Raw genomic sequence first — 27,428 nt, forward strand, 5'->3', positions numbered from 1 at the left:
ACATCTTTATTGATAGAGGCGTAAGCCTCTGGGCTTTTGCCTTTGAGGCGTGAAAGGCATAAGCCATAGTGAAAGGTGGTAACACGTATAAGAATTTAAATAACAAATTTGTTGAGGGTTAACAAATTTGTTTGGGATTCCATTTAATGGGATTTTTATTTTTTGAGAAGGAACAGACTCTTTTATTAATAAATTAATAATGAGACAAAAATTCTTAGTACAAGAGGATTATACAATGAGTAACCAAGGATCAGAAGGTGCACCCAAGCATCTCAATTAAGTTGGCACTACCTTAGCACCCGCATCATATCCAAAACAGATAAATGTTGTCCATGTGCAGGACTAACATGAGCCAATACAACTTGAAAAGATCATAAGAAACAAATCTTACAAGACAAGAAGTTAAATAGACAGGCAGACAAGAAAACAAAGAAACTTCTAAAACTATAAGGAGCACCAAAGGCTGGGAGCCAACTCTGAAGCTTCAACAAGGAGGGAAAATGAAGGCCTGCCAGTTTAGTAAGATATCTTGCATAGAAAAGTCTTTAATTTGGTTACTTAGGGAGCACCACGAAGAGGCATGCAGATGGGCCAACTCGTATCTGTCAGACCAAGAAGAGGCTTTATTTGGAAGACTCGCTGATTTCTCTCGAACCAGAATTCGATCAAAATTGCCTTTGACAGCAATGCACTGAAGCCAGGAAGCAGTTTTCATCAAAACCGAACCAATTAGAATCTGTGTTACATTATTCTTGCACTCTTTATCAATGACCCAACTGAGATTAAAGGTATAAAAGAGTTTACTCCAATGCCTGGCAGCATAAACACATTAAAAAAAAATGTGCTGGAGTTCCTCGTGATAATTGAGGCAGAATTGGCATACTTGTGGCAAAAGATAATAAGCGAGCAATTTCCTTTGCATAATGGATGCACAATTCAAACTCCCAAACAGCATAATTCATAGAGTTATACTCACCCTCGTTGGGCTTTTAGATTTCCAAAGGCATTTTTCTAGTTGTAGATCCATAGAAGAGGCTGGAGATAAATGCTTAGTTAATGATTTCACTGAAAAAACCCCATTAGCTTCCAGTGATCAGATTCTTTTATCAACAACATTGGATTATCTTTTTTTTTCTTAAGAAATAGTCTCTTTTATTAATATAATAAAGAGACAAAAGCTCAAAGTACAAGAGGATTATACAATGAGCAAAGGAACCTAAGATCAGGAGGTCCACCCGGATATCTCAACTAGGTTGATCCCCTTAACACCTTCATCATATTCAAAACAAACTAAGATACAAAGATAATGTCCACAATCTAGTCCAATCTTACAATTAAAATTACAAAAAGAGAAATACAGATAGAAAACTAGCCATCTAACTGAAGGAAGGACGTCCAATTTAGGCTTATATCTTGTACTGAATATTGCTTGAACTCCTTAGAGAAAGAGCACCAGTAGAAGCTGAATTTTTTACTGAGTTCCTCTATTGAAATGCTTTGCTCTGAAAAATTCTTTAATTTCGTTCCCCAGCCACAATTCCGAGAGTATTGCTTTTATCGCATTGATCCAAATATAATTAGAAGCAGATTTTAAGGAAGGACCTATGAGAAGTTGCAGCACATTTTCTTTAATAGAATTTCCAAAAGCCCAACTGTCGTTAAATTCTGCAAATAAACTGTGCCAGCATGAAGCTGATTAAGGACAGTCAAAGTTTGTTGTGAAGACTCACTTGCTGCGAGACATAAAGAGCAGATTGAGGGGGACAGACACTGACTAGGCAGCTTTCTTTGAAGCGTTTTTGTACTATATAGGCTTCCAAAAGCCACTATCCACATGAGGATAATGTTGTCCTCTCCAAAGAACTTAGGACTAGTTGAAAATCTGATATTTAAATCTCCTTCAACAATCTTCTGAAATTAAGAGACAGAGAGGAAGTGGAGTATTCAACAATCCATATGAAGATAATGTTGTCCTCTTCAGCAAGCACATCCGGACATCTCAACTTGGTTGATACCTTCTTAGCGCCCTCCTCATATCCATGAAGCGGAAATAAAATCTTTACTCTAGGCTGCTATTTTCCCAATACAGGAATAACAAAAAAGCCACAAATACAAGGCCAAAATTAATAATCTATCCATACAAAACATGAAAAACAGAACAGAAAGACAGCAGACAGAGAACAAATGAAGATTAATCCTCGATAAGCAGAAAACTGGTGGAAGCAGAGGGTGAGAGGAGAGAGAAGAGAGAGGGAAGAGAGAAGAGAGAGAAGTTACCTTTTTCCCCTTTCCAACTTTAAAAACTGCCAATGATTCTACTTTATGCCACTGTCTAGAAATATTTATCCAATGGCTTCTTATACTCGAATTTTCTTTGCCACTTGTGTGCCATTTAAAGAGGCTACTCCCATGGATACTTCGAATTACCTTAGACCATAAAGAATCCTGTTCGGCTGTCAGCTACTCCCATGGATACTTGGCAATAAGTGCCATGTTTCTAATTTTCAGGTTGTTCAACCCGAGACCCCCATCTCCTTGGGATTTGGTAATCAATTCCCATTTCACTAGATGATTCAACTTAAATCCATTATTCCCTTCCCAAAAGAAGCTCCACATGGATCTTTCAATGGAACTGTACAATGAGATGTCAATGGAATCGTATCTGCATTTCCTGACATTCAAATAATAATTTTGTTGATTAATTTTGTTTTTTAATAACGTGTTATGTTCTAATTACCTTTGTCCTTACCGTGAAACTATTACCTTTATCCTTACAGTGAAACTTCTATTATATGCTCCAAAACGTCCGGTTGTGGACTTCTCTGTTGTGTTTTTGTGGATGATGGCTGTTGGAACAGTTGCATGTGCTACACTTTGGTCAGAGATCACTGCCGTGCAGACTGAGGAGCGCTATAATGAATTATCACCAAAGGTACTCACTACTTAGAATACTTTGTAATGGGAGAACAAAACAATGCATTTAGGTGCAAAGCCATTTTTGAAAATTTGCTCACTGTTTTATCCACAATTAGGGCTCCGATTGACGTCAAGGTCATGCTTCTGAACAATTACTCAGTTTTTCTTTTCATGGTTTTCTGCAATTTGTGATTAGCTGCTATAGGCTGCTTTTCCATGAGGAATAGATATTTCTTTTCCCGTCACTCTAGATTGAAGAACCTACAGTCTGTATTTGTAGATTCCACAGCACCATGAAATGTGTAATTATGTGTGGATGTGAAGAATAATAATCCTTTTTCTCTAATATTCAATTTACCTTTCGCTTGGATAGATCCCTTTCCTATTCAATTTATACTTTGTTATGATTTTATGAATTTATTATTATTTTTTAAATTCTTGTGTTTTCTTTTCTCCAGGAATCTTCCAATCCTGGAGGAGCCAAAGATGACTCTGAGGATGAAACCCTTGATATTAATGTTAAGAGTGCCATTGTATTTGTCATTACGGCATCTAGTTTCTTGGTGCTGCTCTATTTCTTTATGTCTTCTTGGTTCGTTTGGCTGTTGATTGTAATGTTCTGCATCGGTGGTGTTGAGGTAATGACATTACTCTTGCATGTACATTTTGAGATTTGTGCTAAACTAGGATAGTAATTTCTTGTTCCAAGGAAAATGAACTAATTTTGGAGATATTGTTTCTTTTCCTACTTGATCCTCAGCCTTAGTTGCTAACATCACATTTTCTTCGGCAGGGATTATCCATAGTATATATAAATGCTTGGATGAGGAGAATTTTTTTTCCCTTTTTTAATCTTTCTTTAGAAGTAGCTTCTATAATTAGGTAGATGGGTATATGTTTGTGTTAGGCTGCTAACAATTATGAACTATTTTACCCAACTCTAATGGCAAAAACAGAGGCTGCCTCTGTACTTGTATATTTATAATGCCAAATGGATACATTCATAAGACTTAACAAGAAGGAAAAGAACAGTAACAAAGCAACAAGCAATAAAACATACCACCCTTGCACCCTACAAGCTAGGGTATGCCCTCGGCTACAGCAGCCACCCTACTCAAGAAATACCCAAAATAAAACCTACCTATCCCATTCCCAATAAGATGCTATATATAGGCTTTCCCCACAGTGCACGATCAATCCCTTTTCATTTCCTCATCATTGTTGTTATATTTGTTTACTATTCTACCCCTTCTTTTATATGTATGTAATATGGGGGGCCTCACAGTTTGTTGAGAAGGTAATTTTAGTTGTGAATATATTGTTCTGTAAATAAATCATATCTCTAATGTAGTGGAAAAAATCAGCGTGGGATTTTATGGACAAAAATCAACCATTGTTTTATAAATTGTTTCAAATTTAATAGTTTTATGAGGAACTTCAATAGGTTCATTGAGGGATTACAATAATTTTGATCCTCTAGTTAATGGTTAACGGGAGGTTTACTTGGACCAATTGTAAAGCGCAAAGTACGATAGATAGGTTTTTTGCTGTCGGAAGGCTGAGAGCTTCCTTCCATGATGTTAGATAATTCCTACGGCCAAAACTTGCTACCTGCAAATTAATTGGCCTTAACTCAGGGTCCACCGGATGGAGCTGTTGTCCCTTGAGGTTTGAAAACATTTGGTTGGAGCACTCGTTGATCAAGAATTCCTTCTCTAGCCAGTGGCAAGTTGAGGTGTTAGATACCTGGAGAGGGGTATCGGTCCATGGGAAAGTTGAGAGCCCTTGAGAGGTTCCTTGAATTCTTGGAATTAGGAGGTTGTTGGAGACCAGAGATTCTGAGTAAGCTTAAAGTGCTAAATGACCTAGAGGAGGACTGCGGAGGGGAATTAGAAAAATAGAAATAGCGGATGAAGATTGTGAAAATTCCTATGCAGATTCAAATCTAAGGCTGTCTCTAGAGGCTGATCTTCTGGAAATTCTCAGAACAAAGGAAAGAAATCTGTTACAAAAAAGCAAGCTCACGTGGCTAATGCTGGGGGATGAAAATACCAGTTTTCTTCATCGGTTTTTAGCAGCCAAAAAGAGGAGAAACTTGATTCCTGAGCTCATAAATGATCGATGCAATCCAACCAAAAAGCTTTCAAAGCCCTTAGAATGTTAGACAGAGCAAAAGATATAGATCAGGAAGTTTCTTTTCCATGTGGTTTGAGGGAGGACCTTCGTATTGGAGGTGATGAATGAGTCTCGAACCTCATAGGTTATTTGCAAGGCAGTCTCCAATGGTCTGTTCAAAAGAAGCTTCAATTTCTGAGCATTAATCTGTTTCATTTTATTGATAAAGAGGTTCGTTTCCGTTTAGAAAAAAAAGGACTTGGGAGAGAGAGTTAAGTGATGTTTTTAAGAAGAAGAACATCTCTTGGTTGACGGGGAGCATGTGAAAGAGGTGGCGAGATGGAGAAAAAGAAGCAAAGTTTGGTGGGATAAGGAGGGTGATGCAATTAGAACGTACTTTCATTGACTGGCTAGAGTTATTGTAGTTAGAACATTATTTTGAGCCCATGGAGAACGATTGTGGAGAGTGCTGACATGAGGATGGAGATCTTTTTTTTTATAACAAGAAACAAGCCTCTTCATTAGGATAATGAAAAGAGACTAATGCTCAAAGTATGTAGGAAACAAAATGAAAGTAATCACGGATCAGAAGGTGCATCTGCGCTTTCCAACTAGGTCGATACCCCCTAGCACCATCATCATCTCCAAAAGAACTTAAAGAGCTTAACGTACAGTACAAACCAGACCTTTAAGAACTTTCAACCAAAAACAAATAAAAAACTATGCAAACAAAGTACAAGCTTAAAACAAACTAGTACAAAGCATAATAATAGGCTAAAGAGACGTCAAACAGCCAGCTGGTATGATATTAAAAGGGAGATCCTTGCTTTGTGTTCTTTCTCTTCTCTCAGCCTATGGAGTCCATACTCTTTTTGGAAGGAGTGCACATGAATCCTATGCCTACTCAAGATTCCAGCTTTGGATGCTCCTTTCTCCCTGATGGGATCAGAAAGGCAGGCTTTGGTTTTGGTAGGACTAGAGCCGGGTCTGGGTGACTTTTCTATGGCCCTGTTGTAGGATAGTTAAGAGTGTATTAAGGAGGGGGACCTTTGGAATGTCTTCCATGAGTTTTATGAGAGAGATCCGAGGTGGTCATGCCACATTATATAAGTCTGTTCTTTCACATATCCCTACTTTTTATATATCAATTTTCTTGATGCCAGAAACGGTGATCCAATTAGTGGAACGTTTAAGAAGGAACTTCTGGAAAGGATATTCAGGGGAAAATTAAATCATCTAGTTAAATGGCACTTGGTTACCCGCATGAAAGAAGATGGTGGACTCGGGATTGGTGGTTTAAAAATAAAAAAAAATTAGCTCTTCCATCAAAGTGAGGGTGGAGTAACATACAGTACAAACCGGACCAGAACTTTCAACCAAAAACAAATGGAAAACTAAGCAAACAAAGTACAAGCTTAGAACAAAAATAGTATGAGGAGTCCTTTGTTAATTTGAATAATTACCTTAATGAAGAGGCTTGTTTCTTGTTCAATTGAAATGATATTGGGCCTAATGATGGGTAACTGTCAGTTTGAGGCTTCCTATATTGAATATGTATGAAAGAAGGAAGGGAAAGAAGGGATTTACTCAAGCAGAAAGGGGAGAGGGGACCAGCTGAGTCTTCTGTTAGTCCGTACATCGTAGAGGGGACCAGTGGAAGGGGTTTTGGTAAGGTTTGGAGAATCAATGCAGGGGTGGGAATGTTTTTGGGAGCAAGTGCTCATTAAGGGGAGGGGGCTCTCTCAAGTAGCCGAGGGTTATCTTGACTTCTTTGCTTATAAAAATTTCTTTTTTTGCATGTCCTTGTATTCTTTCATTTTTTTTTCTCGATGAATGTTGAATAGCTCAAAGCTTCACTTAGATTTTTGTTTTGTTTTGCTTTGCTTTTGAATTTTCCTTTTTACTCTCCTTTCCGAGTTTCTGTCTTGAACTTTTTATCATTTTCACTAGTCAATGAAAATTTCATTTCTTGTTTTAAAAAAGTTTCAATAGTACAACTTTTCCTGAAAGCACAATAATCACAGTACCCCAAATTTATGAAAAGAAAACCAACCTATAATCTAGGATGTTTCCTCAATCAGAAAAATATCGATTAGGAAAGGAAAGGTTGACTACTGACTGAAAGTTAAAAATTAGGCTAAATTCTATCAAAGACAATCCTATTTAGTTAAGCAAAGTCTTCACTGCAAATGTCCGATTACTGGACTTCTCTGATACTTACACTTCACATTTGTTATTACACGATTTATGCTATTCAGTTGAATTTTGATACTTTACAGGGCTTTGCCATGGATTAGTTAAGTCTTTTTTATCAGACGAGTGTCCATTCCATGCAAATATGTTAGACCTCCCATTAGATATGTCTATAGTAGAAGGAAGAATAAAGAACACGTGCAGTAAGCATGGTTAGTTAAGTCGGTTAGTTACCAGTATAAATAGCTGGTTGTTAGGCGGGAAGATCATCTGTCATTTTTGTATGAAGTTAGTTGTTGAATCTTAAGAAAAAGATCAACAAGAGAGTCTTCTTGAATTGATTTCTTATCAATTTCGTTTGTAACACTTTTGGTAAATAAATAAAAGATCCATATCAAGATAGAGTTCTATCAGCAACGATCTTGGAAGAAAAATGGTTCAAACGAGGATTGAGGAAAGATTAGAGTTGATTGATCAAGAAATTACCGGAATGAAGAAAGTGATCGGGAAAATGCCTGCGATTGAATTGAGTTTGAGCGATACGTGAAGAATCTGGAAAAACAGCAGCAAATGTTAACGATGATGATGGAAACAATCGCGAAGGATAGAACGGCAGTAGGTGAACAAACGACGGAGTCCGCTGCGCGAGAGTCTGCGATAGGCAAAGGAAAGGAAAGTGAGGCGACATCGAGTAAAGCCGCCGAATCGAACCGAAATATTGGAGATGGCTGATATGAGAAGAAAACAGAGATCGAAGAAACATCAGCTGATTGGAGCAAATTTAAAAAGGTCGAAATGCCGGTGTTCGTCGGAGATGATCCAGATTCATGGCTATTCCGAGCAGAAAGGTATTTCCAAATCCATAAGCTTAATGAATTGGAAAAAATGCTAGTTTCGACGACAAATTTTGACGGACCAGCGTTAAACTGGTACTGATCTCAAGAGGAAAGAGATAAATTCCTCAACTAGATGAATTTAAAAGAAAGATTGCTAGTTAGATTCAGATCGAGTAAAGACGAAACAGTCTTAGGAAAGTTACTGCGAATTAAACAAGAGAATACGGTGGAGGAATATCACAATCTTTTTGATAAATTGGTTGCGCCATTGTTTGATATTCAAGAAAAAGTAGTCGAAGACACCTTATGAACGGACTATTTCCGTGGATAAGAGTCGAAGTCGCCTTTTGTAGGCGAAGGGATTAGCGGAAATGATGCAGGTTGGGCAATTAGTCGAAAATAGAGAGTTGATCAGAAACGAAGCAAATTTAAATAGTTTGATGAGCGGGAAATATCCTCCACAACCAACGTTCAGTAATAAAGCGACAACGGCTATTGCATCGGTAGAGAACAAGGGAAATACTACGTTTCCTATTCGAACCATTACACTTAGAAGTTCGAATGTCAATGAAGTTCGCAGAGAAACTAACACCAGAAGATTGCCGGATGCTGATTTTCAAGCTCGGAAGGAGAAGGGACTCTGTTTTCAATGCAATGAAAAATATTCTGATGATCACAAATGTAAGATGAAGGACTTGCGCGAGTTACGAATGTTTGTGGTGGTGAATGAGAATGAAGAATACGAGATAATCGAAGAGAAGGAACCTAAGGAGAAAGAGCTGGCTGTGATGGAAGTAAAAGAGAATAACAAGGCGTATGTCGAACTGTCCATCAATTCTGTTGTTGGGTTAAATGACCCGAGCATAATGAAAGTTAGAGGGAAGCTACATGATGAGGACATAATCATATTAATTGATTGTGGGGCTACTCATAACTTCCTATTGGAAAAATTAGTTAAAAAACTGCAAATACCGATCAAGGAGACAACTCACTATGGAGTTATCTTAGGATCGGGCACAGCCATTCAAGGGAAGGGAGTCTGTGAAGGTGTAGAAATTCAGTTAGAAAACTGGAAATTGAAGGAGGAGTTTCTACCTCTTGAGTTGGGAGGAGTCGATGTCATACTAGGTATGCAGTGGCTGCATTCATTTGGCATAATAGTGGTAGATTGGAAGAATTTGATGCTTACTTTCGTTGATGAAGGAAAACAAGTAAGTGCCAAGGGAGATCCTAGCTTAACTAAAGCTCGGATTAGTTTGAAAAGTATGATCAAAACGTAGGGAGAACAGGATGAAGGTTATTTAGTTGAATGTAGTGTAATGGAAGTTATGAATAATGAAAAAAAGAGCAGCAGTGCACTGATGCTTTAGTGGTTGAAACAAATCCGATGCATATGATGCTAAAGCAGTTTGAGGATGTATTTGAATGGCCTGAGAAACTGCCTCTAAGGAGGGAAATTGAACATCACATCCATTTGAAAGATAGTACGGATCCAATTAATGTGAGGCCGTAAAGATATGGATATCATCTGAAAGAAGAGATGGAAAAGCTGGTTGAAGAGATGTTGATCTCTGGGGTAATTCGGCCAAGTAAAAGTCCTTTCTCAAGTCCTGTTCTTCTAGTTAAAAAGAAGGATGGAAGTTGGCGTTTTTGCGTCGATTACCGAGCGGTCAATAATGCTACTATACCCGATAAGTTTCCGATACCGGTTGTGGAAGAGTTGTTTGATGAGCTGAATGGAGCCACCTTATTTTCCAAGATTGACTTGAAGTCTGACTACCATCAAATAAGAATGACAGAAGAAGATATTCAAAAAACGGCTTTTAGAACTCACGAGGGTCACTACGAGTTCCTTGTAATGCCGTTTGGATTAACAAATGCGTCAGCCACCTTTCAAGCGTTGATGAATACCATTTTCAAACCTTATCTTAGAAAGTTTGTTTTGGTATTCTTCGACGACATCTTGATTTAAGTAGAGATGAAAAAGAACATGTGCAGCACATGGAGAAAGTGTTTTCCATCTTAAGAAGTCATACCCTCTATGCTAATAAAAAGAAGTGCGTTTTTGCCCAGCTGAAAATAGAATACTTGGGACATGTGATATCAGGAGAGGGGGTTGAAGCGGATCTGGAAAAGATTAAATCAGTTGCTGATTGGCCAAAGCCTACCACTGTTAGAGAAGTCCGAGGCTTCCTCGGTTTGATTGGTTACTACCGGAGATTCGTTCAGCATTATGGGTCAATAGCAGCCCCGTTAACACAATTGTTGAAGAAAGGCGGATTTAAGTGGAATGAGGAAGCTGAAGAAGCTTTTGAGAAATTAGAAAAAGCTATGATGGCGTTACCGTTGCTGGCTGGCACTACCAAGCTTTAACCTTCCTTTTGAAATTGAAACTGATGCATCGGGGTACGGCGTTGGGGCGGTTCTAATTCAGTCTAAGCGTCCTATAGCATTCTGCAGCCATACTTTGGTGGTACGGGACAGAGCCAGACCTATCTACGAAAGAGAATTGATGGTCGTTGTTATGGCTGTGCAGAGATGGCGTCCCTACTTGTTAGGAGCCAAATTCGTTGTTAAAACGGATCAAAAATCGCTTAAGTTTCTTTTGGAACAGAGGGTTGTTCAACCTCAATATCAGAAATGGGTAGCTAAACTTCTTGGTTACTTCTTTGAAGTTTACAAACAGGGACTGGAGAACAAAGCTGCTGATGCGTTGTCACGGAAACCACCAGAAATACAGTTGTGTGGGATATCTGCACTAGTGCTGATTGATCATAAAACCATTAAAGAAGAGGTAGAGAAGGATGAGAAATCTCAAAAGTTGATTTCTGAATTAAGCAGTGGTATTGGACTGCAGAACAGTAAGTTTCAGGTGAAAAATGGGATGCTGCACTACAAGGGTAGATTGGTTCTGTCTAGAATGTCGAAACGAATCCCAGCCTTATTAAACACTTTCCATGACTCAGTTATTGGGGGTCATTCTGGATTCCTAAGAACGTATAAAAGAATAGCAAGCGAACTGTTTGGGAAGGTATGAAATCAGATGTGAAGAAACATTGTGAGGAATGTTTGACATGCCAACGTAATAAGGTTTTGGCATTATCTTCGGCTGGTCTGTTGACACCATTCGAAGTTCCACAGCAAATCTGGAGCGACATCTCTATGGATTTTGTGGAGGGATTACCAAAAGTCAAGGGGTTTGAAGTGGTACTGGTTGTGGTTGATCACTTGAGTAAATACAGTCACTTTCTTCCTAGCAGACTTATTTGTAAAGGAGGTAGTTCGATTACATGGATTTCCTTCATCCATTGTTTCAGACAGGGACAAAGTTTTTCTTAGCCACTTTTGGAAGGAGTTGTTTCGACTGGCCGACACAAAGTTACATAGGAGCACTGCCTATCACCCTCAGTCGGATGGCCAAATGGAAGTGGTAAACAGGGGGTTGGAGACTTATCTACAATGCTTCTACAATGAGAGACTGAAGGTATGGGTGGAGTGGCTCCCATGGGATGAGTATTGGTATAATACAACCTTCCAAAAGGCACTCGGGGTCTCCCCTTTCCAAGTGGTCTATGGCCGAAAACCTCCTTCATTGTTATCTTATAGAGATTGTGGGACAACTAATGCAACGGTGGATGAGCAATTACGGGAAAGGGATGTAGCATTGTCAGCAGTGAGCATCTCCTTTTGGCCCAACAACAGATGAAACAGTATGCGGATCGCAAAAGGAGACATGTGGAGTTCAATGTTGGTGATTTAGTTTTCTTAAAGATCCGCCCTTATCGACAACGCACGTTAAGGAGAAAACGAAATGAGAAACTTTCTCCTAAATATTTTGGACCTTATGAGATTTTGGAAAAAATTGGTGAAGTAGCGTATAAGCTGGATTTACCAGCCAACACAGCTATTCACCTAGTTTTTCCATGTTTCTCAGTTAAAGAAAAATGCTTGGGAATTCGTATGGAATACAGTCAACAATAGTGTGTTAATGAGAATTTTGAATGGCAAGCTCAGCCGGCGGAAGCTGTCGAGTATCGGAAGAATCAAGCTGGCAGCTGGGAAGTGTTGATCTGTTGGCAGGGTCTACCTACACATGAGGCTTCGTGGGAATATTATGATGAGATACTTCAGCTTTATCCTAGTTTTCACCTTGAGGACAAGGTGAGTTTTGAAGGGGGGATTAATGTTAGACCTCCCATTAGATATGTCTATAGTAGAAGGAAGAATAAAGAACACGTGCAGTAAGCATGGTAGTTAAGTCGGTTAGTTACCAGTATAAATAGCTGGTTGTTAGGTGGGAAGATCATCTGTCAATTTTGTATGAAGTTAGTTGTTGAATCTTGAGAGAAAGATCAACAAGAGAGTCTTCCTGAATTGATTTCTTATCAATTCCGTTTGTAACACTTTTGGTAAATAAATAAAAGATCCATATCAAGATAGAGTTCTATCCAAATATTCTCTGGTCTCTTGAATGTTATTTGATAACCTGTCAATGTTTACCTTTCAGGGTATGCATTCCTGTATATTAGGACTGATATTAAGGTATGCTTGCTTGCATATATTTTACTGCTAAACTTATGATGGGCCGTTTATATATATGATTTCTTTCTACACTTGTTCTTATAATTTATAAGCAGAAAAGGCCAAAGTTGCGGGAAGAGGACTCTGGATTTGCCTGTAGTAGGGGAGGTCTCCATTCTTTCACTTGTTGTGCTGCTTTGTTGTATAACTTTTGCGGTCTTCTGGGCTCTAAATCGACGTGCATCATATTCTTGGATTGGGCAAAATATTCTTGTAAGCATCCTTTCTACTTTCCTTTTTTTTTTAATTTTTTTTATCGTTTATTTTGGACTCATTTCTTTTAATTTATCAATGATGGAGATGTGAGAATTCTGTCATGGGTCTTTCTAGAAACAAAAAGGCTATGTATATCTACCTTTCTCCTCGGAGATAAGAAATAGTTTGAATTCAAATTGGTTGGTTCATGATGAAGGTTGATAAAATTAAATTTATCATAACCGATCAACTTAAGCTTTTAAATTAAGTAGTCAAGAGGTTTTTTTTTTCAATTTTTTTATTTTTTTTAATTTTAATTTTAGGAAATGAACTTCTTTATTAATGCAAATAAATGAGACTAATGGTCAAAGTACAAGAGGATTGTACAAAGAGCAAAAAAAAACCAAAAAAACTAAAGGATCAAAAGGCACACTCGGGTATCTCAACTAGGTCGACACCTCTTTAGCGCTCTTGTCATATCCGGTACAAGATACTCACAAAGAAAATCCAAACAAAAGAGACTAAAAGAAATCAAGCGATACAAAGCAGAACAACCAAAACAAAAAGGAAAAAAAATTCATTACAAAGTCTTGGACAAACAAGAATGTAAAGAAACTCAAACAATGACTAGGAATGAGTAGATAGAAGGGTCTCGGACAAGGAAAACAAGAAGGTAAAGAAACTCAAATAATGACTAAGAATGAGTAGATAGAAGGGGTTTCTACTATCCGAATGGTAAGAAAAGCTTGCCAATTCAAGCAAATCTCCTGGATTGAATAAACTTTCAAATCCTTACTCAAATTGCACCAGGAAGAGTATTACTTGCTGTTTCGAAATGGTCAAACCAGCTCGACTCTTTGTCATGAAAAATTCTTTGATTCCGTTCAAACCACAATTTCGCAAGCAAGGCCTTGGTCATGTTTTCCCAGATTAATCTAGACCCCTTCTTTAATAAAGGACCCAATAAAACCTGCTGAGTATTCGAACTGAAAGAGTCACCAAATGCCCAAGCAGCATTGAAAAGTGAGAAGAATTTTCCCCAAAAATTGTTTTTTTAAAGGACAATAACCAATAAGACAAAAAGCTTATAGTACAAGAGGATTATACAATGAGCAAAAAACGCAAAACCAAACAAGGATCAAGAGGTGCACCCGGACATCTCAACTAGGTTGACACTCCCATAGCATCCTTATAATATCCAACAAAATAAAGGACAAAAAAAAAAAAAGAGTCCAATTTGGGGCTAAACACAGCCAATACAAACCAATAAGAAACATAGAAACAAATCTAACAAGACTAGGAATAAAAGACAGTCAATAAAGGAGCTGCAATTGGAAGAAGCATCAGAGGTCATTGCCCAAAGCTGGATCATCAATCAAGTAGGAAAGATGAAGGTCTGGTTGAGTAAGTACATATGAAAAAATGATGCTGCAACCTTCCCCTTCCTTCTTACACAGAGGACAAATAGATGGTTAAAGGCAACTATTAGAGAGCTTTCTTTGCATTACCGATGAACAATTTAAAAGCCCAAAGATCATAACCCATATAAGTATATTAACTCTCCTCTGACTTTTGTCTTCCATAAGGCTTTATACAAACTTCTTTCCAACGGTGATGAAGGAGAAAGATGAGCTGTGAGAGATTTAACAGGAAAATTTGCTGGATGATTCCATAAGGCTTTATATCTCTTACTACATGTCAATCTTCTTGATGCCAGAAAAGGTGATACAATGAGTTGAACGTTTAATGAGGAATTTCTTCGGGGAAGGTCATTCAGGAGGTAAATTAAATTGCCTAGTAAAATGTGATTTGGCTACATGATTTTAAGAAGATGGTGGTCTCGAGATTGGTGGATTAAAAATAAAAGAGTTAGCACTTTATCCAAGAGGGATGGAGATTCTCCAATGAAGAGAATTCATTATGGGTTCAAGTTAAAAGCATCCATGGAGAAAGTTCTTTCGGCTGGCACACTGATGGAAAAGTATCTTGCAGCCTTCACAGCCCGTGGATTAGTATATCAAGAATTTGGCTTCAAGTGGAGCCATTGGCCACTTTCAAACTTGGTGTGGGTACAATAATAGCTTTCTGGCTTGACCCTTGGGCGGACTTTGTTCCCTTAAAAGGACATTTTTCTAAGGCTGTTTAGAATTTCTTTAAATTCAAATGGAGCTATTCATGAGTTTTGAAATTCTACACTTTCCTCTTGGTCTTGCTGATTTTCAAACTCTCATTGGTCTTACTTGAGCAAAACAAATATGTGCATGCCGTGACAAAAGAAGCTGGAAAGTAGAATGGAATGGAAAGTTCTTGGTGAAATCTTTGGTCATTCATCTTCCATAGCCTCCCCTATGGGCAAAAGCTTATATTCAGCATTATGGAAGACTTAAAGCCCTTCTAGGGTTAATATTATGTTAGGATTCCTTCCCTGAAAGTCAGTAAAATCCCAACAAAAATAGAGAAATAGAGACAATATTCTACTATGATTCTATTGATGATAAATTCCAGATGAGTTCATGAAATATCCACAAAATACACTAAAGGAAAGCATGGTAAAATAAGAAAGAAAAGACAGAAAGAAATGCCAAGGTTATTCTCCAGCTCCTTCAAGAAGACTGGAATATTCTCCTTGAAAGCCTCAACAATCTTTACCCAAAATATGACCTGATTTACTAATCCCCAAAAAATTCCTTTTATACCTCGTCAGAAGTGGGTTCCCCTAAGAACCTCCCCACCCTTGGTCTTCTGTGAAATTCCCATCATACCCTTCTCTGACTTCTTCCTTTTGTAGGTGTAATTAATCATTGGAGGTCTAACAATACAGCTCAGCTCGAACTGCACCTTGTCCTCAAGGTGGAACAAGGGAAACTATTGATTTATTAAATAAGCCGATTCCCACATAGTCTCACTTTCTGAACATCCTTTCCACTTAACTAGCCTCTCATTGGCCCCAGTTCACTTGTGGAGGAATAGCTGTGGGGAAGTCTTCTTTTATGTTGCCTGCAATTACAAGATCCAGAATGTCAGATTCTTTTTCTTTATCAAATTGTTTTGCCACTTACAGTGATAAAGAGATGGTTGCTAGTGTGCTTTGGATTGATGCCTCCTTCTTGTTTACTGGGAATAAAACTATCTTCTTGTGCATCCACTCGAATTCATATTCATTCTCCCTGCCTCTATGTACTGATTGGCCATCGTATTGCCATGGCCTTCCTAGCAGAATGTGGCAGACATCCATGTCGAGAAAGTCACAAATAATTTGGTCTTTGTAGCTTCAACCGATTGACAAGGGGACGGAGCAGATTTCATTCACTTGAGTTTCTCCTCCCTTCTTGATCCAGCCAATCTTGTATGGATTGGGATGCGGTCCAACTTTGAGATTCAGTGCGGTAATCAGTTTCTTGGCCAAAAAGTTCTTGCTACTGCCACTACCAATGATTACATTGCAGACTTTATTTTGAATTGTGCATCTAGTTTTGAACAAACTATGCCTTTGCTGGTGGTTTGATTCTCCTTTGGGAGTTATTAGGACTCTCTTTTGAAGAACACACGAAAGCCTCTCTCCATCATCTGTTCAATCACTTCTTCTTCTCAGTCAAACAATTCCTTTCGTTCTCTGTTTGACTCTTCTTCTTCCTCCATAAAGCTATGGTCTTTCGTTGAGGGCATGAATTAGACAGATGCCCAGTTTGTCCACATCTAAAACGCTTACTTAGATTGGGACGTTGATAAGGATTTTCAACTCATTTCAGGCTTTTTCCCATTTTGTTCGAGAGGCTTTTCCTTATCTTTGTCTTTCAAGGATTGAGGTTGGTTGTTTCTATTAGCAGTTGTGGTTGATTTTCGGTTGTTCAGGTTTTCCCACAGACTCTGCCTTGCTGTCCTTGAATTTGCTTCTATTAACTCCTCGCTAACTTTGCATAAGTAATGGCTTCTGATAATATCAGAAACGGCTGGAGTTTAACTCTCTTTAATGTCATAACATAAACCTCCAATGAATCGGGCTGCTAAGTGTTGTTCATTTTCCATTAAATTCATATGTGCACCCAATTGGTGGAATTCCTCTATGTACTCGACTATTGCTCGACCTCACTGTCGACAGGTTTGATACTGATTATAGAAAGTTTGCTCATAGTCCGGTGGTAGAAATCGTGCTTTCATCAATTTCTTCATTTTCTCCTAGGAGATAATAGGTCTTTTATCGTTTCTTCTCCTATTGATTTCCCCTGATCCTACCAAGCTGATGGACCAGTCTTTAGTTTCAATGCTACTAGGTAGATTTTCTTTCTTTCAGGTGTGTTCATGTAGTTAAAAAAATTCTCAGTATTCTTTAACCAATCCAGAAAAAGTTCAATGTTCCTCCTATCGTCGCAGCTTTGTAAGTCGATCTTCCTCTTTCTTCATAATGAGGTTGATGACCTCTTCTGTAGCCACCAAACGTTTCTCCTTGTTCCTCCTCATTCGAGGAACTTTAATCTTGGAATTCTTAGTTGCAATCTTGAAATCGATGGTGTGGTTCTTGGAATTCTTGGTTGATTCTCCTATGATCGTTAATACCGATTCCTCTTTCTTGATGATTTTGTCCCAGTCTTTGACACCCAACTCCTTGAATGCCTTGTCGCCCCCACTGTTGAACATTCGTTGGACCTTTGTCACAATTTTCTCGGCGCGGGACTGCTGCTTCTAATCTCTGAAGGATTTCGTTAAATGTCTTCTCAATTCTCTCCATAGAAGCTTCGACGGGTTGCAAGCGCCTTGACGAAGTCCTTGGAGAGAGGATGGTGATTTCCTCCGCCTCTTGCTCTTGTTCGTTCCAGTCGCAGCCTACTTGATCGACTGGTCGACGATTGGCCATTGGTCCCAAGGATTCTTGGGCGCTCTGATACTAAATGGTGCAAACCACTAATGGTATCTTGGATGAATGAATGAAGTCTGCCTCCTCATGAAGGAGATGATGTTTATTTATATGAAAGGAATATTACAAGGGGAAGTTTAAAGTCTAACATTTATAGCTTTGAAGTACACCGAAAGTTTTCATTCCGATTCTGAACTAAAGTTTTCATTCCGATTCTGAACTAAAGTTTTCATTTAATTTGGGTGAAAGTTCATTTTATTTTTCTCTCAAGGATTGTCTAAATTTTCACTTGTATCGGCTGATGGTCAACTTGGTTACCTGTAAACTAGATTATCTGCCTTTAAGGTTATAACGTTTACTTCTAGGGGTTGTTTGGATCGTGTGTCTTGTTTAGTATATGATATTAAATATCTAGGATTTGAATGCCTAGGTTTTCAATATCTTGGATAATTAATGTTTGTGTTTGGATGTGCAGGATAATTAATGTCCGAAAGTTAAATATTTCTGTTCAATTCAACAATTTTTATTAAGTAAAATTAAATAGTTACTTAACTAAATGCTAGAGATCAATTAAATTTAATATAAATTAATTTGTTGTTATATTAATTAATTATTTAGCTAATAAAATAAATAAAATAAAAAGTAAGACTGCTTTTTAACCAAAAATAATTAAATTAGTTACTAAAAATAATTAAATTAATATAAATTAATGAGAATGTTGATAATTAATGCAATAATTTATGTTAATTAGTTAAGATAGCATAAAATATTAATGGTAAAGATCTTAGTTGAAATTTATGAAGTCTAAATAATATATTTATATTAAAAAATTAATTAAAATTACCAGTAATAAATAATTGATATTAACTTGTAAATAAATTAAGCTATATTTCTACTATTCATCTACCAGACATAAAAATCCCACATTTTTCTAGGGTATTAACCCATGTCAGATGGGTTTTAAAGTTCTTTGGATAATCCTGGGTTTTAAAAAGTGGAGTTTTGTGAAACAAACATAAATGTTAAATGTCTGTCTGAAGTCCCATGAAAAAACCTGTTAAACAAACAGGGCCTTAGTTATTTTCTATTCAGGATATTACTAATGTTGGGTTTTTCTAGATCATATCAATTTCTGTAGGGTTAGTTCATGTGTAATGTTATTCAAGTTTGTGTATCTTTTTGGTTGTAACGCTCTCAGTTGAACTTGTTTTCGTTGTTTCATTTTTCATCCCTTTTCCGCCTCACTCTCTCGGAGCTTGGGAGTTTGTTTCTTGAACGTTTTCTTTTCATATTATCAATTATTAGTTGTTTCTTGTTAAACAAAACATCCAAATCTTGTAGAGTTAGTTCTCACATATAAGGTTAATCAAGTTATACCTACGATTATAAAATTAAGTGAGTTTACCTTTGGTTTGTTTGTTGTCACAATTGTCACAATGCTGTCTAGGATCTTAAAGAAAAGAATATGGGTAATAACAAAAATGAAATAAAGAAAGATAATAGTCTCATATATATGATGGAGTACTTGCATTTAATGAAGAATGGGATAATGTTATATATGCGCCTAAGATCAGATAATGAGGGAATTTGTGCCTTGCTTCCCCGAAATCCAAGGACTAATGGAAGAGACCCATTTTTGTGGATTTTATCATTTATGATGCCATAAAGTTCTAGAAATGTTGGATGGAATAGCTCAGCAGCTAGCTGTCCAATTGTGATATCAATGGCAGAACCACATTTACCAGGGGCGCTGCCCTCATATTACTTGTTCTACTCTTCAGTGTTTTATTAACTGTGCTGCTCCGCTCTTTATGTGCTCAAGTATATAGATTTTAATTTGTCAAATTCTTCTTAATAGGGTATTTGCCTGATGATAACAGTCTTGCAGATGGCCCGATTACCTAATATTAAGGTATTCCAAGAAGTTCATCCATTTGGTTCATATACTGCTTCAACGCCCTTACAATCTTAATTATCTCAGGTAGCAACAGTACTTCTTTGCTGTGCATTTATCTATGACATCTTCTGGGTGTTCATATCACCTGTAATATTCCACGAGAGTGTAATGATTGCGGTAAGCTTTATTCTTTTTTCTGTACATTTACTTAGAATTAATTTGAATAAAGTTCAAGCAATGTAATGATATATATTCGTTAGAAACTACGAAATGAACTGGTTTTGAGTATTATGTTCTGGATGTCGCCTGTATTTTAAGCCAGGTTTCGCATTCTCTTGTTGTCTTGTGAAGTACTTTCTTTTTTGGCTTTTCCATTCTTTTTTTATGGCCCTATATTTGGAAAATTGTTGGTTATATCTTCCTAAGATGCCTATCCGGGTATGAGATAAACATGACCAAAATTGCACGGGATAGCTTCCTTAATTGAATACGAAATAGATTTTTCCTCCTCATATTAGGCTTCTGAGAGAATTTTTTTCCTTGCTATCTATGCATCTCAGAAGTAGTCTGTTTCTTTCGTCAGGTGATGCAACCAAAGTGTTGATTCCATTCCCTGAAAATGACATTTCAGTCTTTGAGTTTCTTATACAAAATTAAAAGTTTAATGACTTATTACCTAATTAAAAAACACAGAAGCCTTTTAAATTGGTTAGAACTTATGGAAAACATGTACTATCTTTGCAGAAAAACAAAGAAGGAACAAAAAAAAGAGAATGACAAAGAAAAATGAATGAGAAAAAAAAAAGAAAAAAGAAAACGTGGGAAATAAAAGAAAAAAAGAAAACTTTGAGGCTTGCTTCCTTATAATACATGGGGTAGAGGTTAGGAAAGAGCTAAATGCGCTGCGGAAAGATGTGATTACTAGCAAATATCCCTTTAAGGAGGAAGATTGGATTTCAAGCTGCAAAGTTTGGACCAAATGGGACTAAAAAAGGGTGCGAAGATCTATTCACGAGGCTGCTGCATAGCTGAAAATTGGCACACAATTATTCTTGGTAAAGGCGATAAGATTTGACTTAATTTAGCCTTCCCAAGAATTTAGAAAGTGGCTTCTATGAAGTTTCACTAATCAACATTGGTCGACCTCATCCAACGGCTGGGTTATACCGTAAAGAAGGTATTTGACCAGTGATGAAGCTACCAATTGGTGTACCTTCACAATCTTCTTGAGATCATTGGACATTCAAGTCATGAGAATTAAGACTTGGACCTTAGCAAAGACGGTCGGGCCACTTTTCAATGAGCTCATTGATGACTAAGTTGAACAATTACAGGATTTAATGCTGACTGAGACTATATGGTGGGCTTAAATCTCGAAAAATTGGAGGTGTTTATGTGTATATTTATTCAAGGAAAGCTAAATACGAGTAACGTGCTTTGAAGAAGGTAGCTGAACAACTCTTTATCCCCCTTATGGTGTGTAGTGTATAGAAAAAGGTTGTGAAATCAGTATCCTTTATCGCTCATTTGCCCTTAGGCTGCTTCATTATGGGCTAAGCTGAGTTGGTGCTTTCCTAGATTGATTGATGATTCTTTCTTTTTGAACAAGAGACAAGAGTTATCATTGATGAAATGAAAAGAGAGATTAATGCTCAATAGATACATAACTCCACATAGGTGAGAGAAAAGTAAACAATAGGCAAAATATCAAGTAAAACGTAATTGGAACAATTCCATAGTTAAAATCATATTAACAATGAATAAAAGCCGAAAGGCTGGCCAATTGAGATTGATGTCCTGTGAAGAGTAGCCACTAGCCAGCAAAGGATGCAGAATGAGAGCACCAAAGAGAGCATTGAGGTGAGCTGAGGCAGGGACAACTGAGCTAGATCAATACTTTCCTACAAAATCTCTCACATTTCTTTCCGACCACAATTCCAACAGGAAGGCTTTCACAGTCTATCCAAATAATAAGGTGTGGCCTTACTGATAAAGAACCCTCAAGCAGCTGAATTACATTAATTTTAACACTTGAATAAAAAACCCATGATAATCCTAATAAATTAAGAAAAGCTTGCACCAACATTTAAAAGTGAAAGGGAAAATGAAAAGAACATTGTTGCAGCTTTCTACATTCAAATGACATAAAAAACACATTGATGGATGAAGGCAAGAATTATTTCTTTTGTAGAACATCAACTGTGTTGAGGCCAATGTTCAATAGAAATCAAGATAAAATGGAAACTCTCAAAGGACTACCAGATTGACTCATTATTGCCATAATGCCAAGTAAATCCCTTTGATAAAGGTAACTTGCAGGAGAGGGATTTAACTGAAAATGAACGTGATGCCTCCAAATTCCAAATTCCAAATTCTTGAATCAGACACAACACTAAGTGTATTCTTGGAGAAAACTTCCACGAGAGTTGCAAAATCTAAAATTCAGAATTTTCTTAAAGTCTCCTTGAGACAATTTGCCACGCTTAACAAGAAGCATCCTAAAAGTCACTAACAGCCCCATTTGGCAAAGATGAGAGAGACGAAGAGGAAATTTATTCTTCAAAACCTTCGTACCAACCCAAAGATGATGCCAGAAAAAGGATATTGAACCACAAATTTAAAAAGAATGGAGCGAACTATTCCACAGATTTCAAAGTTCTAGAAATATTAATCCATGGGCTTCGAAGACTTGAATGATGTTTATCTATTGTATGACAATCAAAAACATCTGATCCTTGAATACTAGATATCACCAATTTCCTCCGAGGAAGTTCCATAAGTAGCGTCAACCCCATTTTGAAGCAAAGATGAGTTTTGAATGGATAAACCACCAATACCCAATGCTTCATTCTGCTGTGAAGTGATAACCGACTTCCCGTACACAAGATGAGAAATCTTACCTCTATTGTTCTCTTCCTGAAAGAAGTTGTGTAAGGTGGATTCACGTGGATTCCATTTCCAAGCTTGCGGCGGATGGCAGGGGCGCTCCTTCTAAGGTTCACAGTGTAGACAAATGGCCACTCGAACTTGATGGCCCAAACTATAAACCCTCACCCCAACCTTGTGAGTAGCTGTCAAATGAATAAACAAAGAAACAAATATTCTAAACCCTAGATGGGCTTTGGTACCGTGTAATTTGTAATCTGGAGAATAATCTCTTATTATTTAATTAGGCTAAAGATACTATACATATAGGCACGTAAGAAATCCTAATCTAGGGAATATAAAATTACAATAAATGAAATCTATGTATAATAATATATATACATTATAACACAGATCACTAACCAAATATGGCCTGATTGTAACATTTGGAGCCAACTTTAACTAGTACGCAGTGCACCAGACTTATGTAATGGAAAGGATTGTGTATTGGTCAAATGTCTTTTTTTTTCTTTTTTAATTTTGCTTAGTTACTTGTAGCAGGTTCTGTTCTATCTCTTAGTTACTTGTAGCAGCTCCCGTTCTATCTCCTTACTCTGAAAAGTAAAATGGAGCATTTCATTGTGTAATTTATTCTGGTTTCACCACAAATATTGTTCAAAGGATATTAAATGGACAAGATAAGTGGGTTTAGTGTGTATTGTCATGCAATTTCTTTCTAATTCAAAAGTTTTTTTTGGTAATTCTAGTCATTTCTCTGGGGCATGTTCAGCTGGTCCACTTTATAATCTCAAGATGCATGGAATGAAAATACGGTCCACTTAATTTCTTTCATTCTTTCTCAAAGAAATTTGTTTCTGTAAAAAGAATTCATGGATGAAAATTTTCATTTTGGATTTGTTTGCAACTTTTTCAGGTTGCCCGAGGAGACAATAGTGGTGGAGAATCCATTCCAATGCTCTTAAGGGTTCCTCGAACTTTTGATCCTTGGGGTGGTTTTGACATGATTGGATTTGGGGATATACTCTTCCCTGGTCTGCTTGTTTCGTTTACTCACAGGTACTGATGCCACGAACAGTGTTGTGTCTCTGGTATCACAAAGGACTGTTTGTTATCTCTTGTATTGTTTAAAAAATTATAGACTCCAAATCATATGATTTGTTTCTCTCACAGGATTTACTATTATTTCGAGTACAATTGATATCTACTAAACTAAAACATTCAAATTACTTGGGTATTTGGAGTTACCAGCTTTTTTCCAAAGATTTGGCCACATCTCTTCCACTCAGTCTGTTGTGGCCACTCAATGAAAGAGAAAAATGAACCCCCCAAAAAAGAAAAACTAAATCCATTTATTTGATGCTCTTAAACCAGCTAGCTCCCATATTAAGTAAAATAGAACAAAGTTTTCCGGCTACACTACCATCATCCTTTTCTTTTGCTTGTAGCTCATGTCTTCCATAAAAAACCCATTCTCCTAATACTAAAAATAGGTAGTTTGAAAAACCACATCATAATTGGAAAAACCACATTAGAACTGCACAGAAAATGAAAATAGAGGATGCAAAACCCACAAAAATGGCATTAGTCAGTGAGCTGGATGGTAGAGGCAGCAGGAACAGTGGAACACGAATGTGGTGAAGAAGAGAGAGAAATCTGGTGAAATAAAATGGGAATGGGCTAGGGTTTAAGGCACGAATGACTACCAATAAAAGAGATGCTTGCCCTGACAATAAGATTGACAACAGTCGAAGGCATTGGGGGCAGGTGGTCGGAGATTTCTGCAATTGTAGACCCTGGAGGACAGCTCAAAATTCGAATGATATTGGTGCACTCAAGCTTGTGTTTGTTTTCATTGAAATGGAAATAAGCCTTAAATATTATTTAAAAGGGGCTGTTTTTTTGCATGAAAGGGAGATTTGATAACCAATTATTAGCCCAACTAACCAACTAATCAGTCTAAAAAATAAGTTTCTGGCCAACAAACAACCATAACGAACTAAAATAATGGCCCAAAAGAACTACAAGAAGAGAATAAAAACAAGGGTAACCATAAAAAGATAAGAGGACTAAGATACTGAATACCCCACCAGCTGTGCAGGATTTGCATGTTGAAACAGAATGATGAAACCTTAACCACGTTCAGCACATTTTGAACTGTTAATAATAATATTCTGTATTTACGTCTGTTTTTGGGGCGCAATTCTGTTTGTTCATTCTTTTATGTTGGTTTGTTGTCCCAGATTTGACAAAGCGCAAAAGAAAAGCAAGTGTAATGCATATTTTCCGTGGTTGCTTGTTGGTTACGCCACTGGTGAGTACCTTTTGAGAATGTTTTTTTATTTATTATCTTGTTAACGTCATAGAAAATATCATCTTAGCTTGTCTAACTTTTCATATTGGTTGGACCATGCACTTTTGTTCATTATATCTTTCTCTTGTACTTTGAACATTAGTCTCATTTCATTATTTCAGTGAAGAGACTTGTTTTCGTTAAAAACAAATATTTGTTGTTGGACTGCACACCATTAATGTTATTAAGGTGACTAATCTGTCAATGTCGCCCTCAATTACTAAGTTTGTTGTCTTGCTGTCATGACGTTAACTGAAAGGCAATCACTGTTTTCAAAAAGTTTCTATGTATCATTGCAATGTGGGATACGTCTGCAGGTTTTGACTTGGATCTTTGAGGCTAGAAGGGTAGGGACTAAGATTGCTTCCATATTTCTCTGTGATCTTATATGACACCTAGGGCTGAAGAGGGTAGAGAGTGGTCGTATGTGCACTAAGTATGGACAGGGAATGACTTTTGGTAAAATAACATGGTAAAAAAAATGCTTAACAGAACGGTTAGCTCCCAATATACAGACAAGGTATACTTTTCCTTTTGTTTGTTCATTGACTAGGAACTTCATGATTAAACGTGTTTGGAGGCTCATTCACTACGAACTCAATTAATGTGTTCGGCATGAAGCTATGTTAGATTGGTGATCTCATAGGAAACTTTTAGAAACCTACTCAAGACAGCAACAGGCACTTCTCAGTTGTCGTAGGTAATGTTGGTGCTATTAGATGTCGAAATTCAAGGCTTAAGGTGTTGCATTTGATGTTGGCAAGAGAATAATATTTCATTTAAAAGAATCTACTCCTAGGGTCCGGTTCTTGACTTCTTATATATGGAGAGTGATCTGGACTTATTACTTCGAAGGGATAGTGGAAAGGTCTATCAACTTTAAGACCTTGTCTTTGTATGGGTTAAAAAAATAATTACTCATTTGTATGGTTTAAAAAATTTAGTCAAGATGCTGAGAACTTTTGAGTGAAGGAGGTTTGGACCACTCTGTCATTTATTAATGATTTGACTTTACCCTTGGTTTGGTAGTTGGGAAATTGATGCTTTTGACATAAATTATGTTGTTAGATAGAGAATACAAACAAGAACGTTAGGCATAAAAAATGCATAGTTGATTATGCTTGATCTACAGCTCAGGAAGGAGGGAGAATTTCTTAAATAAGAGATAGAGGAGGTTAGTTGGAAGACTAAATGATCTTGTACTGACTCGATCAAGCGTTATTCATTCAATGGTTATCACGAGTGATGAGCCAGTTGACATTTTCAGTTCTAGTTTGATCATTAGGCTGCCCTACCGTGGGACAAATCTAGTGTTATTTGAAAGTTGTGTGGGCTGGCTTTTGTTGCCCTTGTATTCTTTGGCTTTATTATCAAATTATGGTGTGACAATGAAACAAGAAATTTTAGTTCACTGGATACTTAAACTCTCTTTATAATAAGTTGATTAACCTGTAGATACTTTTTATTTACTTATTATTTTTATAACTGACTTGAAATATAGTGGTCTTTATATTATGTAACTTTTCCTGGGTAGTTTAAAATGACTGCTCATTGGTCCTATTTTTTTTCAATGATATTGGAATAAACTTTTTCAGGTCTCTTCTTAACATATTTGGGCTTATATTTTATGAATGGACATGGTCAACCTGCACTCCTTTATCTTGTCCCATGCACCTTAGGTAACACTGCTCTGTTTATTTAGTCGGGTTTCATAACTCCAACTGTGGATCAAGTCTTATTTTGTATCAATTTTCCGTTTGATAATATTCTAATTCTTAAATTTACCTCTCCCCCATTGTTTTTTATTTACTTGCAGGTGTTACCGTTGTTTTGGGTTTGATCCGAGGGGAGCTTAAGCTACTTTGGAGTTATGGGACAGAAAATCCGGTGCATAGGGAACCTTCTGGAGAAGCTTAAAGTTGTAGGTCCTTTCGAAATGTAACTGTAAAAAAAAATTGTTTTCTTTTCTTATCATTTTTTTTCTCATTATGTGGGGAGAAGGCCATTTGTTATAATGGTAAGGGCGTCTTCTTACACTTGTAGCATCGTTTTGCTGTATTGTCAACGCTTTGATGTATTTAAGAGTAATATATTTCTATATTTTCCATCCGTCTTGAAGCTGTGGATATGACTTTCAATTTTTTAAACGCAATGGATATCACACGCATATATAATCATTATTATTATTATAATTTTTTAAAAAAATTCAATTTTATAATTTATACTGTTTCAGATTAATGCCATTCGTCATCATTTTTAACCATTTGAGAGTTTATTTATTTATTTCTTACTATTAAGTGAGTTTGAAGGTCCCTCATTCTTTCCAATTTTATTCAAAAGTGGAGTAAAACTTGAAGGGTGAATGAACTTTTGGCTCAAAATATGTCGTACAGGACATGGTAATTGACGATGTTCACAGTTCCTTGTTATGGAATAAACAATTTTAACACAGGGTAAGATAAGAGAGGTAGTTGTAAATATAGTAATTAAATCTATAGTGTTAACAAATGTAGTACAAAAATTTATAAACGTAGCAAAGCTTTAGATCTAGCTCTCGGATCAAAATTAGTTTGCTATATATTTTTTCCAAAGTTTTATAAAAATGTT

General features: G+C 36.9%; 1 protein-coding gene across 3 annotated transcripts in view; it reads left to right on the top strand.

Moving 5' to 3' along the window:
* Window positions 1-26,930, top strand: part of LOC103502248 (signal peptide peptidase-like 5) — a 49,463-nt gene extending 22,533 nt beyond the window's left edge. For 2 of the 3 annotated variants that reach the window (XM_008466119.3, XM_051082583.1), the window contains exons 5-14: window positions 2,778-2,932; window positions 3,375-3,554; window positions 12,568-12,602; window positions 12,695-12,854; window positions 19,547-19,600; window positions 19,670-19,762; window positions 23,385-23,527; window positions 24,712-24,782; window positions 26,417-26,500; window positions 26,638-26,930. In XM_008466119.3, coding sequence (XP_008464341.2) covers window positions 2,778-2,932; window positions 3,375-3,554; window positions 12,568-12,602; window positions 12,695-12,854; window positions 19,547-19,600; window positions 19,670-19,762; window positions 23,385-23,527; window positions 24,712-24,782; window positions 26,417-26,500; window positions 26,638-26,738 — 1,076 coding nt within the window. In that variant the 3' untranslated portion in view covers window positions 26,739-26,930. The remainder of the gene's footprint in view (window positions 1-2,777; window positions 2,933-3,374; window positions 3,555-12,567; window positions 12,603-12,694; window positions 12,855-19,546; window positions 19,601-19,669; window positions 19,763-23,384; window positions 23,528-24,711; window positions 24,783-26,416; window positions 26,501-26,637) is intronic. The other variant, XM_008466120.3, reaches the window with a different exon arrangement.
* Window positions 26,931-27,428: the final 498 nt, after the last annotated feature.

Source organism: Cucumis melo, chromosome 3 (assembly GCF_025177605.1).
Source record: "Cucumis melo cultivar AY chromosome 3, USDA_Cmelo_AY_1.0, whole genome shotgun sequence".
NCBI classification, from domain to species: domain Eukaryota; kingdom Viridiplantae; phylum Streptophyta; class Magnoliopsida; order Cucurbitales; family Cucurbitaceae; genus Cucumis; species Cucumis melo.